Source organism: Accipiter gentilis, chromosome Z, assembly GCF_929443795.1.
Source record: "Accipiter gentilis chromosome Z, bAccGen1.1, whole genome shotgun sequence".
Lineage (NCBI taxonomy): Eukaryota > Metazoa > Chordata > Aves > Accipitriformes > Accipitridae > Astur > Astur gentilis.
Genome location: NC_064919.1, coordinates 19,006,402 through 19,021,495, shown reverse-complemented (window position 1 = coordinate 19,021,495; position 15,094 = coordinate 19,006,402). Strand labels below are relative to the sequence as shown.

General features: G+C 45.9%; 1 protein-coding gene across 1 annotated transcript; it reads right to left on the bottom strand.

The window, feature by feature from the left end:
• Positions 1 to 396: 396 nt before the first annotated feature.
• On the bottom strand, positions 397 to 7,931 carry ARL14EPL (ADP ribosylation factor like GTPase 14 effector protein like). Its single transcript, XM_049795209.1, has 5 exons — positions 7,903 to 7,931; positions 6,359 to 6,440; positions 2,568 to 2,687; positions 985 to 1,124; positions 397 to 619 (listed from the first exon to the last, which is right to left on the bottom strand). The coding sequence occupies exons 1-5, from the start codon at positions 7,929 to 7,931 to the stop codon at positions 397 to 399; spliced, it is 594 nt and encodes a 197-aa protein (XP_049651166.1).
• Positions 7,932 to 15,094: the final 7,163 nt, after the last annotated feature.

The following is a 15,094-nucleotide window of genomic DNA, read 5'->3' as shown; positions in this document are numbered from 1 at the left end:
TTGGACAAGCATTCACATAAGAGCAAGCTGTGTCACACATCTGAGTAAATGAACAAGCAGAGACATTGACAAGGAAAAAAATTCATTACAAATAACATGGTTCAACTTCCAAGGGTAAGAAAATTGTCTTCCCACAGCAGTCCCATCACCTTCAGTTTTAGAAAGTCAAGATTTAGAAAGGACTGACTAGATGCCTCAGTAAAGCTCACCAGGGTGAGGAAGAATGAAATGCATACTTTTACTTAATGGGGAAGGTTAAAGTCTGCTAGGTAGGCAGCAATAAAGAAGCACGAGCCCCACTGCCAGGCATTTCACTAGAGACGATTCATAAAGCCAAGATTTACTTTAACAAAATGTGAAGAACTTTGCTCAGGTGCAAAAACTACCAGAACAAAATCAGTCAGGGACAGAAAATGGCAACACACTGATCACATTCCCAGCTTCAGTTTCAATTGTATCATAAACCCATTTCCTGTTGCAGCGACATTCTGGTCCACATTTGCTTGAATTGCATTTGGGGCAGGGATAGAAGCAACCCAGGCAGTTCGTTTCCAGGCAATCACACAAATCAACGTTATTACAAAGCAGCCTGCCATGTTTGTCATACTTCTTTGTAGTTCTGCAAAAGAGAAGAAAAAGTGATTCTCAGAGAATGCTCCAACATGTTCAAAGGCTAAACCAATGAATGAGGAAAACATCTGTCCAGGAGCAAATATTTCCTCTTTAACAACCTCACAGCGTAATGAAATACCAGCATTATATCCTAATTGCAACAGCCACTGTTATTAAAAATGAAAGTGTGCCAAAGGAGTAAATCAACATTCTCTTGTTACACAGAAAAAAACTTGTTTTCCCAACACAGCTTTCATGTGTAATAAGAAATGTCTGCAAAATATTACGCTTTTATTCATTTAATTTATATTCAGTAAGCAGCATACTAGACATTTTTTAAAATAAAATAAGTAATAAATTAGCACATCTTACTTGCGCTTTTTAGAAAGACCTTGTTTCATCTGTGACATACAAGCTTGCTTTTTCTGCTCTCTAGTTTCAGGATTGAAGTCAGCTACCTGAGGTCCTGGATTTTGAAAAGCTAAGCATTTTAATTGTCTCTCAAGTTGCTGCTATAAAGAAACAACAGAAAGTTTATAATTAGTACAGTTAGAACAAATATTTACTAGCTGCCAAATGTCCTCACTTGCTTTCAAATGACATTAAAATTAATATTCTTGATAACTTAACACAGGTAGGAAAACAAAGCAACCTAAATTAAGATCACACTGTTTAAAATGTTTGCTCGTCTAACTGTTAATTGAGTATGCCTTTGACCGACTGTGCATCATGGCAGGAAAGGGAACCATAACCCTGAATACATGATTGGTACAGTGGTGTAGAGTATGAAAGTTGTCTTGTGGGGGGGAGAACCATGTATTTTTTTCCTCTACTTTACCCATAATGTAAAAACAAGTACTATGATTATAAGCATCTCAGCTGGATTCAACATTACCTTCACTGCTCCCTCAGATGCCTAGAAATCATCTTTGTCCAAACAATCTGGGGGCAAGAGAAATGTCTGGAGGGGCAACTAGTGCAGGAAAGAAGCATTTGCACAAGTGAGGAGTATGAAAAAAGCATAGACAAAAATAAAGAAGCTAAATGGAGAAAAGTTTTTGAGAAAAAGGAGGGAGCATTTTCTTGCCTACTTTAGGGAATTCATGTTTGCAATTAGCTAAAACTGCTAAATAGTTTTGGAGGTTAAAACATCAGCTCTCTGTATGGCCGTTCCACATAGCCCATGTAGGTTGAAAGTCATGCCTAAAGTCAATGCAAACCATCATAGGCATTTTGTCAAACAATTTCTCTTTGGACAATAACTGTGGACATTGCACATACACTTGTCATTCATTATGCAAAGGCACAAACTTACATACAAATTTATCTTTTCTCCTCTTTGGTAAATGGAGGTGACTTGCCACCCCTCAGCTTTCCTGGTGTATGTCATTCCTTTCAGAGTTCACAGTCATTTTTTACAAACAAGTGAGTGCCTTCATTGCTTCTTATGGGGAAAGCAATGGCATTTCAGTCCAATCTGCTGATACAGTGATTTGGAAATAACTGTGCACTTGAGTGCACTTATTTACAAAGTTGTCAATGCTGTGCATCTTCAGTTCCATCCTCCTGAAAACCTTTAAGGTTATCTCATGCACCTATGCTATTCAGACATTTCTGCTTTTGAGTCTGGGGTAGATTTTCAGTGCAGAAAATATGCCTCAGCATCACCATTGTCCATGATCATGAATTATGCAATTTCATGTCAGAAACAAATAGTAAGCTATGGAGATAGTCCTCCCTCTAAGAGCACTCTCCTGTTTCCCTACTTACTATTTCATTTGATCTCAGAAGTGCTCTTAGCCCTCTAAATCACTTCACTGCAAACTTGACTCATTTCACTGTTGTTATTACTGATATTTCCCTATTGATTCCAGCTTTTTATTTTTGTAATTATAGAAGACATTAAAGGCAATGGTAAGTGTCTTGATAATAAAATGATACTGGAGAAATCATACCAATTGCTTTTGTGATACTGAGCAGTCCTTAGCAGGAGACACATTTCCTTCTGCAGGTGTTTCCTGGGCAGAGTTGCTTTTCTTGCAGTTTTCTTCTGCATGATCACTTACTTGACTACCCTTGTGAAACACATACATACAAGTGTGTTAGACATATACAGAACTGTGAGATTCCCAGACATTTAAGTGAAGGTTTTAGGGTAAGCAGTTGATATTAATACTGTGTTTTTATGTATTCTTAACCAACAGCAAATGCAGAACAAAATGTGACTTAATATCAGCCTCGATTTTAAAACTGTATTAAAATAATATAACTAACATAAATAAAAGCTGTATCACCAAAGCCACTCTATAATTTGTCAAGCAAACCTCAGAAAATCGTTAGTGTTTAAATAAGACAGAAATTGCAAGAAATACTGTAATCTCTGAATCTGTTCCTGGCACCGCTTCACCGCATTGTCACCTTTAACGTAAAGGTGAGAAGCGGTATTCTCACAGAACACATAAAAGCAGTGGGCGATGTGCAGTGGAAATGGGAACAGCAGGCAGCGACAGTCATATTTCTCTCACCAGCAGGTGACACTGTTGTCCTAGATGCGGTTCTGTTCGCAAGGCTCCAAAAACCAGCGGCCGCGGGGGCGGGGAGGGGGAGCAGGAGCGGCCTGGGCATATTCCGTGACATTATTCATAGACACCCAAAGTGTGTGTCAAAGCTCTGACCATAACAACTAGACTATTCCCTGCAGATTCACAATTTTCTTCCTGAAGACTTCAACCAATGGGTTAAAAGTAAACTTCTTGGCTTTTAAATCTCAGTCCTTAGCTTTGCAAAAGATTTTGTGTATAAATAGAATGTGTAACTTTTAGGTTTAATAGAAAAGAAGTGCATCACTCACACTGCTTACAAAGCACCCAGGGAGGACTATGGGTTCTGTGAGTCTGTCCTACAAAGGCCATCCATCACCTCTACTCCATCACAAAGAAATGGTGGAGGCAACTGTTTGGGATGGGTGTTAGCTACTTCTTCCTACCCAACTTGTGAAGCTACTTAGTTACAACTTTTTATGCAATATATGCAGTTCCAGTGCCTCACACTTTAACCCCAAACACCACCAGAAATATTTAACCTTTGGGGGAGTTCCTTCAACCCTTCCCCAGGTGCTGCCAAGTCTCTCCCATTGCCTCTGAAAGGTAGTGTAGTGGCCTCTGTCAGGTTATCTGGCACTTTAGGATTTTTGCCCAAACCCTGTCCCAGAGAAGATCTTCATTTCACCACTGCCAAAAGGGCCAACACCTCTCTGAGAAAAGCAGGAGTGGAGTCCAGCCCTTTAGTTCCCTCTGTTGCAGCCCCACCCTGCAGGGTGACAGCCAAAGTGGGAATAGCAATGAGAAGGAAGAGACCTCGTAACAGAAGGGGACACTTTTTGGACAGATGAAAAGAACAGCCTTCAGCCTGTTTCAGAGAGGGTTTCCCTTTCTCCTCTTCAGTGACCTTAAGAATGACTGAGATTCTGACACTATTCACAACGGGATGTTCTACAGTAACAATTTTAGTCCTGGCACTTGAGCATCCTTTTAGGATTAGGAAAGGAAAGCTATTATCATGCAGTTAATATTTGCTTATATAGGTGAGCCTGCTTTCCTACTGGAAATCTGCTAGGGGCCCACAAATAAAACAAGAATGAAGGCTACTACTCCAGAGAAAGTGAGTACTGCTCTTCATTTGCACTCAAATTGGAGTCCTGATAAGGATTTGCTTCCTACATCTCCTCTTGTGTCCAACCATGCATCCAGCATTGTTAGAGCACTTTATGAGTGTGCATGACCATCATCCATACCTGTTTTATTACAGTGTGCGGGGTCCAGGAGCAGAACAGCCATCAGCAGCTACCAGTCTAAGAGGTACGACAGAATTCCCACATGTCCTCTGGTGGCGTAAATATTTGACTCCTTTGGAAACTAGCACTTACCTGGAGCCAAACACCCAAAATCAGAAGCCACTTTTTAAATACCAGCAGAACTGGAACAAGCATCTTGTTCCAAATGCATGTTTCAAATGCCCTTGCACCTCAGTGACAATATCCCACACAGAAAATGTAGTGCATTTCTGTCTCCATATATATGGTAAAGATAAAGCATTAGTTTTAATCTCCAGGAAAGATACTAAAAAAATATGCAGAGTGTGACTAGGAAACTGCAAGATTCAGAAATTGCTTGAGACTCACAGGACTGGTTATCCTCCATAGCATGTTCTGAAAGAGGATAGGGGAATGAGGGAGACTCTGAGATTCAGACATCCACTCTCAAGTCTGCAGAACCTAATTATCCAAAGGAAAGTATTCGGGGTCCTGAAGCAGATTTTTTTCATCTACTGTTTTTGGTCTGGCTGTAGGGATAATCCAGGGGCAATGCACTAAACACTGGTCTCTTCCATAAAAATTTAAACTCTGAGGACAACCACCAGTTGCGCTCTTCCTCCACCAAAACCTGTGTTCTCCCACACCTTTTGAATACAGCAAGTACTTCCTGGAGGTGATCATCCACATCTCAACATCCCACTGTGGCTGTAGCATATGGCTAAGAACTGGCAATTTCATCCCAGACCCTTGGCACAGCTGACAAGGCTAAAAGCAGATTAAGGGAGGAAGAAAATCAGAGGCTGTGTTATATTAAAAGAGACTTGGTCTTATCCAAGAGGCAGATGTTTCTGGTCAGAGAACAGTTTTAGAAGATGTTGGGATTTGGAAGGCACTGCATTTCTTTATGATTTTCATAAGAGAAATATTTTTCTGTATCTGCTCTTTCAAGAATTTAATATTCATATTTATGATCAGCAATTTGCAGATTGCACTGCTAAATATTTCAGCTGGTGTGAATTGTGGTGACTGGCATTCCAGACACTTCAGGCTGCTTGATCTCAGCAGCCTAAAAAAGCTATTATGTCTTCAGGGCTTGCCAGAGTGAAGGTACATTGTTTTCAAGTTGTATTTGTTCATGCCATTGGAGACTTTCTGGCTGAGATCTGTAAGCATGTTCACCACTTTCACCAGGGCAAGAAAAGATGCTGTCCCTATGGCTTTAATCTCCCTTTGCCCACATCGATTAGACTGAGCCAGTGCAATAGTCCCATCTTCCTCATAGACTAGCTCTGCAGAGATGTCTGTGGGCTCAGAAACCAGCAGTCAGGTGTGTGGCACATTCAAGTATGCATCTCAAAATCTCTATAGGTCATCTGGTGCCAGCCAAATTAAGAATGAGAATAAATTAATCTTCCTCAGGATCAGCTATGGACTGAGCTGTAAAGATGTGGAAAGGTGACTTACCAACTAGTCCATGCCTTCTCTCATAGCCCCAAATGTGCATGTGTGTTCAGAAGATGGCCTTGAAGCCAGCCAGGAAACATAGACGAGATGAAGAAATAGGTCTCGCCTCTTGTAACTCAGCTGGTTTCCCAGAACACTGATCAATATGGTGACAGAGCAATGGCCCATTCTGTGCCAGGAGTCTGGAGGAGCAAATCCCACCCTCTCCCAGTAAAATAAAACAAATCCTCATGAGTTTTCCCTGCCAAACCCAGAGCCTTTCTGCCGTATCTGGAAGTGAGTGATCCTTTAGACGAAATCTAAAAGATAATTATAAAATCATGTGCGTCTTCTGATTGTCATGCAATAGGCAGAAGAGATCTGCCAGACTTACATTCTGAAAACCTGCAGTTCTAAAGGGCGTATGTTCAGTTCAGAGCAGACAGCAAGAGAGAAAGGAGGTTCTCCAGAATTTTAAATTGTACTTACCAAAGGAAGGGGCTGGCACAGCGTGGGTTTACTGCTGCACAACTCCTCTGATAGTGGAAGTACGACGTTAGCCCCAGAGTGACTGAAACAGAAGACAAATAATCAAAATAGTGCTCCCCAGAGAAGCAAGCTGAAGACAGTGCCAGGTAACTGTCTTAAAGGACCTCACACTTTCTGTCTCATTAATAATGGCTTTTAAATAGTACTTAGCACAAAGAGTGGGAATTGAGAAATGATATAAACTGTGATGAGAGTCCTCATTTATTACTTGCATCTGTGGTATGTTCACAGAGCAAATGTATTTCTTAGAGCTCTTTTTTCTTAAAGGTAAGTAAACAAAAATACTGTAATATCTACTGCATTTTACAAAAATTGAGATTTTTTTTTTTAGGACATGGATGTAGTAAAGGAATAATTTACTACTTCAGGCAAAACATTCTGGATTCTGTTCACCACCTCCAACAGACAAAAGTCATCAAATAAATATGCTCCCCAATAGGTAAAGTGACAATGCAACCTCACAGTTCAGCTTCCTGCCTTTCAGGGTTGTTTGTTGCACTGGTGGAGACAACTTGGGCTCCTCCTGTTACCTCCAGGTGCCAATTTCCATCACGCTGGAATCACTTATGGCTTTCATTACTCTTCCCTAGAACACAGCTAAATTCTAATAAACATCCAAAACTGTCAAGTCTTATAAATTCTCCTGTTGCACTTAGACAAATAGTCCAACATGTCTTTTTTATCTTCATCAGCAGTATCCATCCACTCTCTGAGGTATTTCACAACCCAGGCTGAGGGCAAGTAAATTTATTATTTACCACACTATTTTCTTTACCTCCAAACACTTTTAAAACCAAAAGCTGATGTAACATTCTAGCAGCAGACCTTAGCTAGGTGATTTAAATGCTGCTACATGTACCTTCATTTTACTCCACAGGCTGTTTTCCTTGTCATGAAAAATGAACCAGGAATCCCTCAAGGGAAAAAAAAATTCACCATCTCCAAGGTATTCATACAGCAGCAACCCACAAACAAAAACCTACAACCTGTTTTATTCTCTTATATTTTTTCCAATGTTCTTCTGATTTCTCCATATTCTACATAATGGAGAAAACAGGAATTATTAACTCTATAAATATGAAATTTATTATTAAGCTACCTTATACTTAATAACTTCTTTTCTTCCATTTTGCTAATACTTATATATGTGTAGCTGAACTGTTTCTGAATTGTTTGTGCATGAGTTATGATATTTATTTATCATGGCATGCATGATAACATGCAGCCTGCAATCTACTCAGAACAGTTTCTACTGAGTGGGTGGTAGGGGACGAGTAAGTGAGGATGTACATGTAGATTAAAATCTTAGGTGACATTCAGAAAGATTGATTCTGGTGGTGTAACTCCTAATGGTTCCTTCAGGGACAAGTCTTCCCCACCATGAGCATGTGACTGTAAGTAAGTTTTGGAGATATGGTAAAAATGTCCCTACTATTTGTGGGGGGGAAGGGAGGGAAGAAAAACAAAGAAATGGTTACAGATACGTTAAATTTCTTTTAAGCTTCCTGGGCATTATCCAATGTCAAGATGATTGCTCCTTGTACACCTTAGTTCTCTCTGCCACACGGTGTGCTCAGTAGCATTCTGTGGCCAGTACAAACGGGGCAGCTGAAGGGAAAAAAAAAATAAAAAAAATTGCATTTTTCAGTGTTAAAAACTAATCTGTCATGTTCTTAACCCCGTTGGAAAACGGTTTCCTGGGGCTTTATGATTTCAGTGTTAAAACACTAACACAGAGTGAGGTCTTGGTGATGCTCCTCGCATTTTCTAATTCATTTCCCCCTTCTCCCCCCAACCGCCGCCCCGTTTGTCCTTAACTGCCGGGTTTATCAGGTTTTTCTGCCTCTTGTTTTCTCCTTTCTGGATGTTCAAATCAGAAAGGGGACGACGGGACGGGACGGGACGGGACGGGACGGGACGGAGCCGGCGAAACTGACAAGGAGAAAGCACGCGAAAGGCAGGGAGAAAATTTTAGTGGCTGAGACGCCAAGGAGAAGAGGCTGTGAAAGGCTTGTGTGGGGCACAAGGGGAGAACAAAACACCTTCCTCCAGGGAAGACCGCAAATCCTCCTTGTCGGCCAGCCCGGCGCTCCCGCTGCTGACAGAGCCCCTCACGGCTTGCCCGGCGCCCGGCCTCTGCCGCACGGCCCAAGAGCGGCCGCCAGAGCGGCCGCTTCCTCCTGCCCGCCGCTTCGTTACCAAGCCCGGAGCCAGAGATCTGGCCTTAGCATCTTCTCGACCGGCCTCGGGAGGGCTGCCGCCTCGGCAGCGGGCTCTGATCCCACCTCCCGACCCCCCCAACAGCTCGGCGTTGCGGCCGGGAGCCGGGCGTCCCGCAGGCGAGGTCGCTCCCTCCCCTTCCCTCCTCTGCCAGTTACCTCCCCCCCGCGCCACGCTCGCCTTCCTCGCCGTTCCTCCCTCTCTGTCCCTGCTGCCGCATACGACGACGTTCCCTCTTCAAGCGCTGCCTCCCCCTCTGTACCGGCTCCGTCCGGGCGCTGGCAGCGGGGGCTGCGGGGAGCTGTGCGGGCGGAGGCCGCGGGCAGCCCCGTGCCGGTCACGGCGGTTCCAGTCAGTTGCGGGACGCGCCGGAGCCCCTGGGCCAAGCTGGCGGCGCCTCTGGGAAAGCCTACTTAAGAACGGGGGCAAATGCCAGGCGAGCAGAGGGCCGGGGCGGGGGAACCCACAAAGTGCGGAACAGCACCAAGGTCAGCGAGACGGGCGCGGCAGGAGCCGCGGCGGGCGCCGGAGCAGCAGCTCCCCCGCAGCCCCCGGGGAGGACGCGGTGGAGCAGGTAGACGTTCCCTGGAGGAACGCCGGCCCGTGGGAGGGACCCCAGGCTGCGGCAGGGAAGCAGCAGGAGGAGGAACGAGCGGCAGAGAAGAGCGGTTAGGGACCAACCTCGACCCCGCTTCCTCCTTCCCGCTGGGCTGCTCGAGGGCAGGAGGTGGAAGAGTTGGCCGTGAGGACGAGCCTGGCAAAGAGGGAGGGTGGGGGAAGGTGGCGCCTTAATTTGGCAGGTTGTTTTGCACTCTCCAAGTTGATCTTAATCGGCAGTAAGTCAAATCGGCTTCCCCAAGTCAAGTCCGTTTTGTCCATGACGGCAACTGGTGAATGATCTCCCTGTCTTTATCTCGACACGCGAGCTTTTCCACCACAGTTTCCTGCCTGCGCCTTGTTGAGGAGTGAGAGAGCATCAGGACAGGCATCCCACAGCTGGCCAAGGTCAGCCCACCATCCCCGCTCAGGTCCTTGCCTCAGAGAACATCCCATCACAAAAAATGACGGACAACAGACCCCAAAAGGCCAGAGCCCGTTGTCCCTCTGCTGCAGGGAAGATTTCGACTTCTTGGTTAAAGAGTCGCCAAAAGTAGCAGCAACAGTGGTTTTACTGAAGTAAGGTATTAAAAAAGTGAGCCTTAACAGATGGCAAGGTTCACTCTGTCACTTACTGCACAGAACATAGAGTAATGATTCAAAGTTACCAATACAAAATCTTAGTGCCCTATAATACAATGTTATGCACGGTATCTTTCACTTACCAAAGATCTGCAGTTGGTAAGGGATCTGTCAGCCTCGAGGAGTGAGGAGATCACCGCCATGCAGCCAGCTGCTTAGCAAGGAGAGCTCAGAGAAGGCTCACTTAGGCTGTAGTATTTATGGAATGAAGTGGTTGGCTTGCAGTCAAATTACATGCTATAGAAAAGGTAAGCATGAGACTTCTTGTACCCACAACTTCCTTTGTTCCTTGACAAATGAGTCTTGGAAGAACCACCTGCTATTCTTGTGTTAATCACACAGTCAGTGTTCCAGTTTCCAAGCTCATACGCATCAGTGCTCACCGTGTCATCCTGTTCCTGTGTGAGCTTTCAGAGAACAGGTTGGAACTAGTGAAGTTTTTGGCCCAGTTAAGGCCTAGGCCTTTACTGCCTTTGGAGGCAAAACTACCACCAGTTTGGTCAAGGAGTCAGGTCCGTCCATCACACCCTGCTCCAGTTGCCCCTGCACCTCTGGCCCAGGGGATGCAAAGGTGACAGCTCTTTTTGTCCTCTGTGTCACTGCACGACACGAATGTGGCAAGGCTACATCACTGTTCGTTTATGGCACTTTAACCCCTGCCCCCTTTTCCCTTCTGGGACTTGCAACAACCCTGAAAGGAGCAGGTTGCTCTACCTGCCTCATCCATGTGTGCTATCAATGCAGCCAGGGGGCATGTAGCTGCATCTTGACCACCCAGGCTCCACAACCAGCTGCTTTCTCTTCACCTGCCTGGGAGGCTCCTCGGGATGCCAGGGAGGACAGGGGGCACAGGCAGAGAGAGGCAGCAGGGCAGCTGTGCCTGGAGGTGCAGAGGAGCAATTGGCTGGTGCTCTTGGACCTTGATTAACACAGCCCTGAAGTATCTTTTCCTACTGGGAACAGCTTGGCTTACAGTGATGGAGAAACTGGCAGGTAGAGCGCATGGCAGCAGGGGGACAAGTGGCAACACAGATTTCTTAGTGCCAGCCCTGGTGTTTGGATGAAAGCTGCAAGCTACGTGCTATGGGACAGGTGGTGATGGTGGCTGCAACGGAGACTATAGGACTGTATTGATCAGCACTGTCAAGGTTTAGGCAACGGTGGCTGCTGGTGGGCCAGGAACTGCTCTGTGCCTTAACAGCTGCATCCAGCTATCTCAGAAATTATAGAATCATAGAATCATTTAGGCTGGAAAAGACCTTTAAGATCATCAAGTCCAACTGTCAACCATGCCCACTAAACCATGTCCTGAAGTGCCTTGTCTACACGCTTTTTGAATACCTCCAGGGATAGTGACTCAACCACTTCCCTGGGCAGCCCATTCCAATGTTTGATAACCCTCTCAGTAAAAATTTTTTTCCTACTATCTAACCTAAATCTCCCTTGTCTCAACTTGAGGCCATTTCCTCTTGTCCTGTCTCCAGCCACCTGACAGAAGAGACCAGCACCCACCTCACTACAACCTCCTTTCAGGTAGTTGGAGAGAGCAATAAGGTCTCCCCTCAGCCTCCTTTTCTCCAGACTAAACAATCCCAGTTCCCTCAGCCGCTCCTCATAAGACTTGTGCTCCAGGCCCCTCACCAACTTGCTTGCCCTTCTCTGGACACGCTCCAGCACCTCAATGTCTTTCATGTAGTGAGGGGCCCAAAACTGAACACAGTACTCAAGGTGCGGCCTCACCAGTGTTTAGTACAGGGGGACGATCGCTTCCGTGCTCCTGCTGGCCATGCTATTTCTGATGCAGGCCAGGATGCCATTGGCCTTCTTAGCCACCTGGGCACACTGCTGGCTCATATTCAGTCAGCTGTTGACCAACACCCACAGGTCTTTCTCTGCTGGGCAGCTTTCCAGCCACTCTTCCCGAAGCCTGTAGCGCTGAATGGGGTTGTCATGACCCAAGAGTAGGACCCAGCACTGAGCCTTGTTGAATCTTGTCCTTGGGCCATAGATCTTGGGTCTATGGGCCAATTGTCCTTGGCCCATAGATCCAGCCTGTCCAGATCCCTCTGTAGAGCCTTCATGCCCTCAAGCAGATCAACCCTCCCTCCCAACTGGGTGTCATCCACAAACTTACTGAGGGTACATTTGATCCCCTTGTCCAGACCATTGATAGAGACATTAAACAGAACTGGCCCCAATACTGAGCCCTGGGGAACACCACTTGTGACTGGCCGCCAAACGGATTTAACTCCATTCACGACCACTCTTTGGGTCCAGCCATCCAGCCAGTTTTTATGTAGTGAAGAGTACACCCGTCCAAGCCATGAGCAGCCATTTTCTCCAGGAAAACACTGTGGGAAATGGTGTCAAAGGCTTTACAAAAGTCCATGTAGACAACAGCCACAGCCCTTCCCTCATCCACTAGGCAGGTCACCTGGTCATAGAAGGAGATCAGGTTGGTCAAGCAGGACCTGCCATTCATGAACCCACGCTGGCTGGGCCTGATCCCTTGCACATGCCATATGAGTGCACTCAACATGAACCACTCCGTAATGTTCCCTGGTACCGAGGTCAGGCTGAAAGGCCTGTAGTTCCGTGGATCCTCCCTCTGATCCTTCTTGTAAATGGGCGTTGCATTGGCAAGTCTTCAGTTGTCTGGGACCTCCTCTGTTGACCAGGATTGCTGATAAATGATGGAGAGTGGCATGGCAAGCTCCTCCACCAGCTCCATCAGTGGTCTTGGATGGATCCCATCTGGTCCCATAGATGTGTGAGTGTCCAGACGGCGTAGTAGGTCACTAACCATTTCCTCCTGCATTATGGGGGGTATATTCTGCTCTCTGTCCCTGTCTTTCCAGCTCAGGGGGCTGAGTACCCTGAGGATAATTGGTCTCACTATTAAAGACTGAGGCAAAGAAGGCATCAAGTACCTCAGCCTTTTCCTCATCTCTGCTGGCAATGTTCCCCTCTGTATCCAATAAAGGATAGATATTGTCCTTGGCTCTCTTTTTACTGTTAACGTATTTGTAAAAACATTTTTTGTTGTCCCTTACAATAGTGGCCAGATTTAGTCCTAGCTGAGCTTTTGCTTTTCTAATTTCCTCTCTGCATGACCTAACAAGATGCCTGTATTCTTCCTGAGTTGCCTGCCTTTTCTTCCAAACGTGGTAAACTCTCCTCTTTTTTCTTGAGTCCTAGCAAAGGCTCCCTGTTCAGCCAGGCCAGTCATCTTCCTCAGCGGTTTTTCTAGTGGCACGTGGGAATAGCCTGGTCCTGAGCCATTACGATTTCCTTCTTGAAGAATGTCCAGCCTCCATGGACCCCTTTGCCCTTCAGGACGGTCTCCCAAGAGAATCTCTCAATCAGTGTCCTGAAAAGGCCAAAGTTTGCCCTCCAGAAGTCCATAGTGGTGGTTTTGCTGACCACTTTCCTTGCCTCAACAAAAATTGAGAATTCTATCATTTCATGGTTGCTAAGCCCGAGATGGCCTCTGTCCATTATACCTCCCACCAGTCCGTCCCTGTTTGTAAACAGTAGGTCTATCAAGGCTCCTCCCCTGGTAGGCTCACCTACCAGCTGTGTGAGGAAGTTATCTCCTACACACTCCAGGAACCTCCTAGACTGCTTGCTCTCTGCCATGTTGTGTTTCCAACAGATGTCTGGAAAGTTGAACTCCCTTACAAGAACAAGGGCACTTGATCATGAGACTACTGCCAGCTGCTTGTAGAATGTTTAATCTGTCTCTTCAACCTGGTTGGGTGGTCTATAACAGACTCCCAGCATGGTATCTATCTGCCTTGTTGGCCTTCCCTCTCATCCTTACCTATAAGCACTCAACCTTGTCATCACAATCGTGGAGCTCTGCACAATCAAAACACTCCCTGACATAGAGACCCACCCCACCACCTCTCCTTCTTTGCCTATTCCTTCTGAAGAGCTTATTGCATCATCCATCCAGATGTCATCCATTGCAGCACTCCAGCCATGGGAGTCGTCCCACCGTGTTTCTGTGACGGCAACTAAGTCATATCTATCCTGCTGCATAATGGCTTCCAGCTCCTCCTGTTTATTGCCCATGCTGCCTGCATTGGCACAGATGCACTTGAGCTGGACTATTGATTCCACCCCCAACATTGGCATGCTGCCCTCAGGCTCATCTCTGGTGAGCATAGTTTTATCTCCTTTCACCCTTCAAACCTAGTTTAAAGCCCACTCTACAAGCCCCACCATCTCATGAGCGAGAATCTTTTTCCCCCTTTGAGATAGCTGGAGTCCATCTGTTGCCAGCAAGCCCGGTGCCATGTAAACCTCCCCATGAGCAAAAACCCCAAAATTCCACCGATGGCACCAGCCTCTGACAAAAACAGCCCATTGCACACCAGAATTGTAGCCAGTCAGGGGAACATATGGCACCACTGCTCAAATATATTTAAGATAGAGCAGTTGGGGGGCAGGAGAAAATGAAAGAAACAAACTGGAGGACACACGTGGAAGAGCTGCAGACACAGCTGGAGATGCACACTTGGGAGAAGGTGCTTGATGCCTCCAAGGCAACTGAGGCCTGTGGGCAACGTATGTCAGGGCAGGGACACTGGTGAGGGGATATTGGCCCTGTTCTAGATGAGCAACACAGGATCCGAAAGAACACAACATAATCCTTCGAAATACCTCAGGCTGAGTTTCTCTGGGGAACGAAAGCAAGGCAAGCAATGCACTGAAGAGGATCCTGAACTTCTCCCTCTTTACCCCATTCTCCTCATTCCCCTTGGATTTTCCCTTGCTCCTGTAGCTTCCCTCATTTGCTTTCTTATCTTGCCTCCTGTTTGAACCCCTGGTCCTTTCACCTCTTTTCATCTTCCCTTCCCAACTATTCTGGACTAAACTTCCCATGACAACATTTTACCCCTAAACCCAGTAGGTCCAAACCATTTCCTTCCAACCACGTGTAACCACTCCACCTCTTCCTGAGGTCCTAATTCTCCCTTACTTCTTCAACTGTACAATCTCTTCCCCACCCTTGCCATCTCTCCTGAGTCTCCTGCCCTGTCACACATGCATGCTGTAAAGGCAGAACAAGTGTAACTTTTTGACTTCTATGCTCTCAGGGCAGAGAACAGGCAAAAAGCTGGTCTTTTCCCATCATAGCTACTTTTTTTTCCTCTCACTACTAAATCTACTAAATCCCTCCTGTCTATCAATGACACACCTTCTCTCACT

What these genes read in the sequence shown, in the direction of transcription:
- ARL14EPL (XM_049795209.1), bottom strand. Translation starts at nt 7,931, where the DNA reads ATGCCCAGGAAGCTTAAAAGAAATTTAAC. An exon ending in CAGTATCACAAAAGCAATTG is followed by an intron (nt 1,125 to 2,567) that starts GTATGATTTCTC and finishes GTTTCTTTATAG; the next exon opens with CAGCAACTTGAGAGACAATT. An exon ending in GGTCTTTCTAAAAAGCGCAA is followed by an intron (nt 620 to 984) that starts GTAAGATGTGCT and finishes TCTCTTTTGCAG; the next exon opens with AACTACAAAGAAGTATGACA.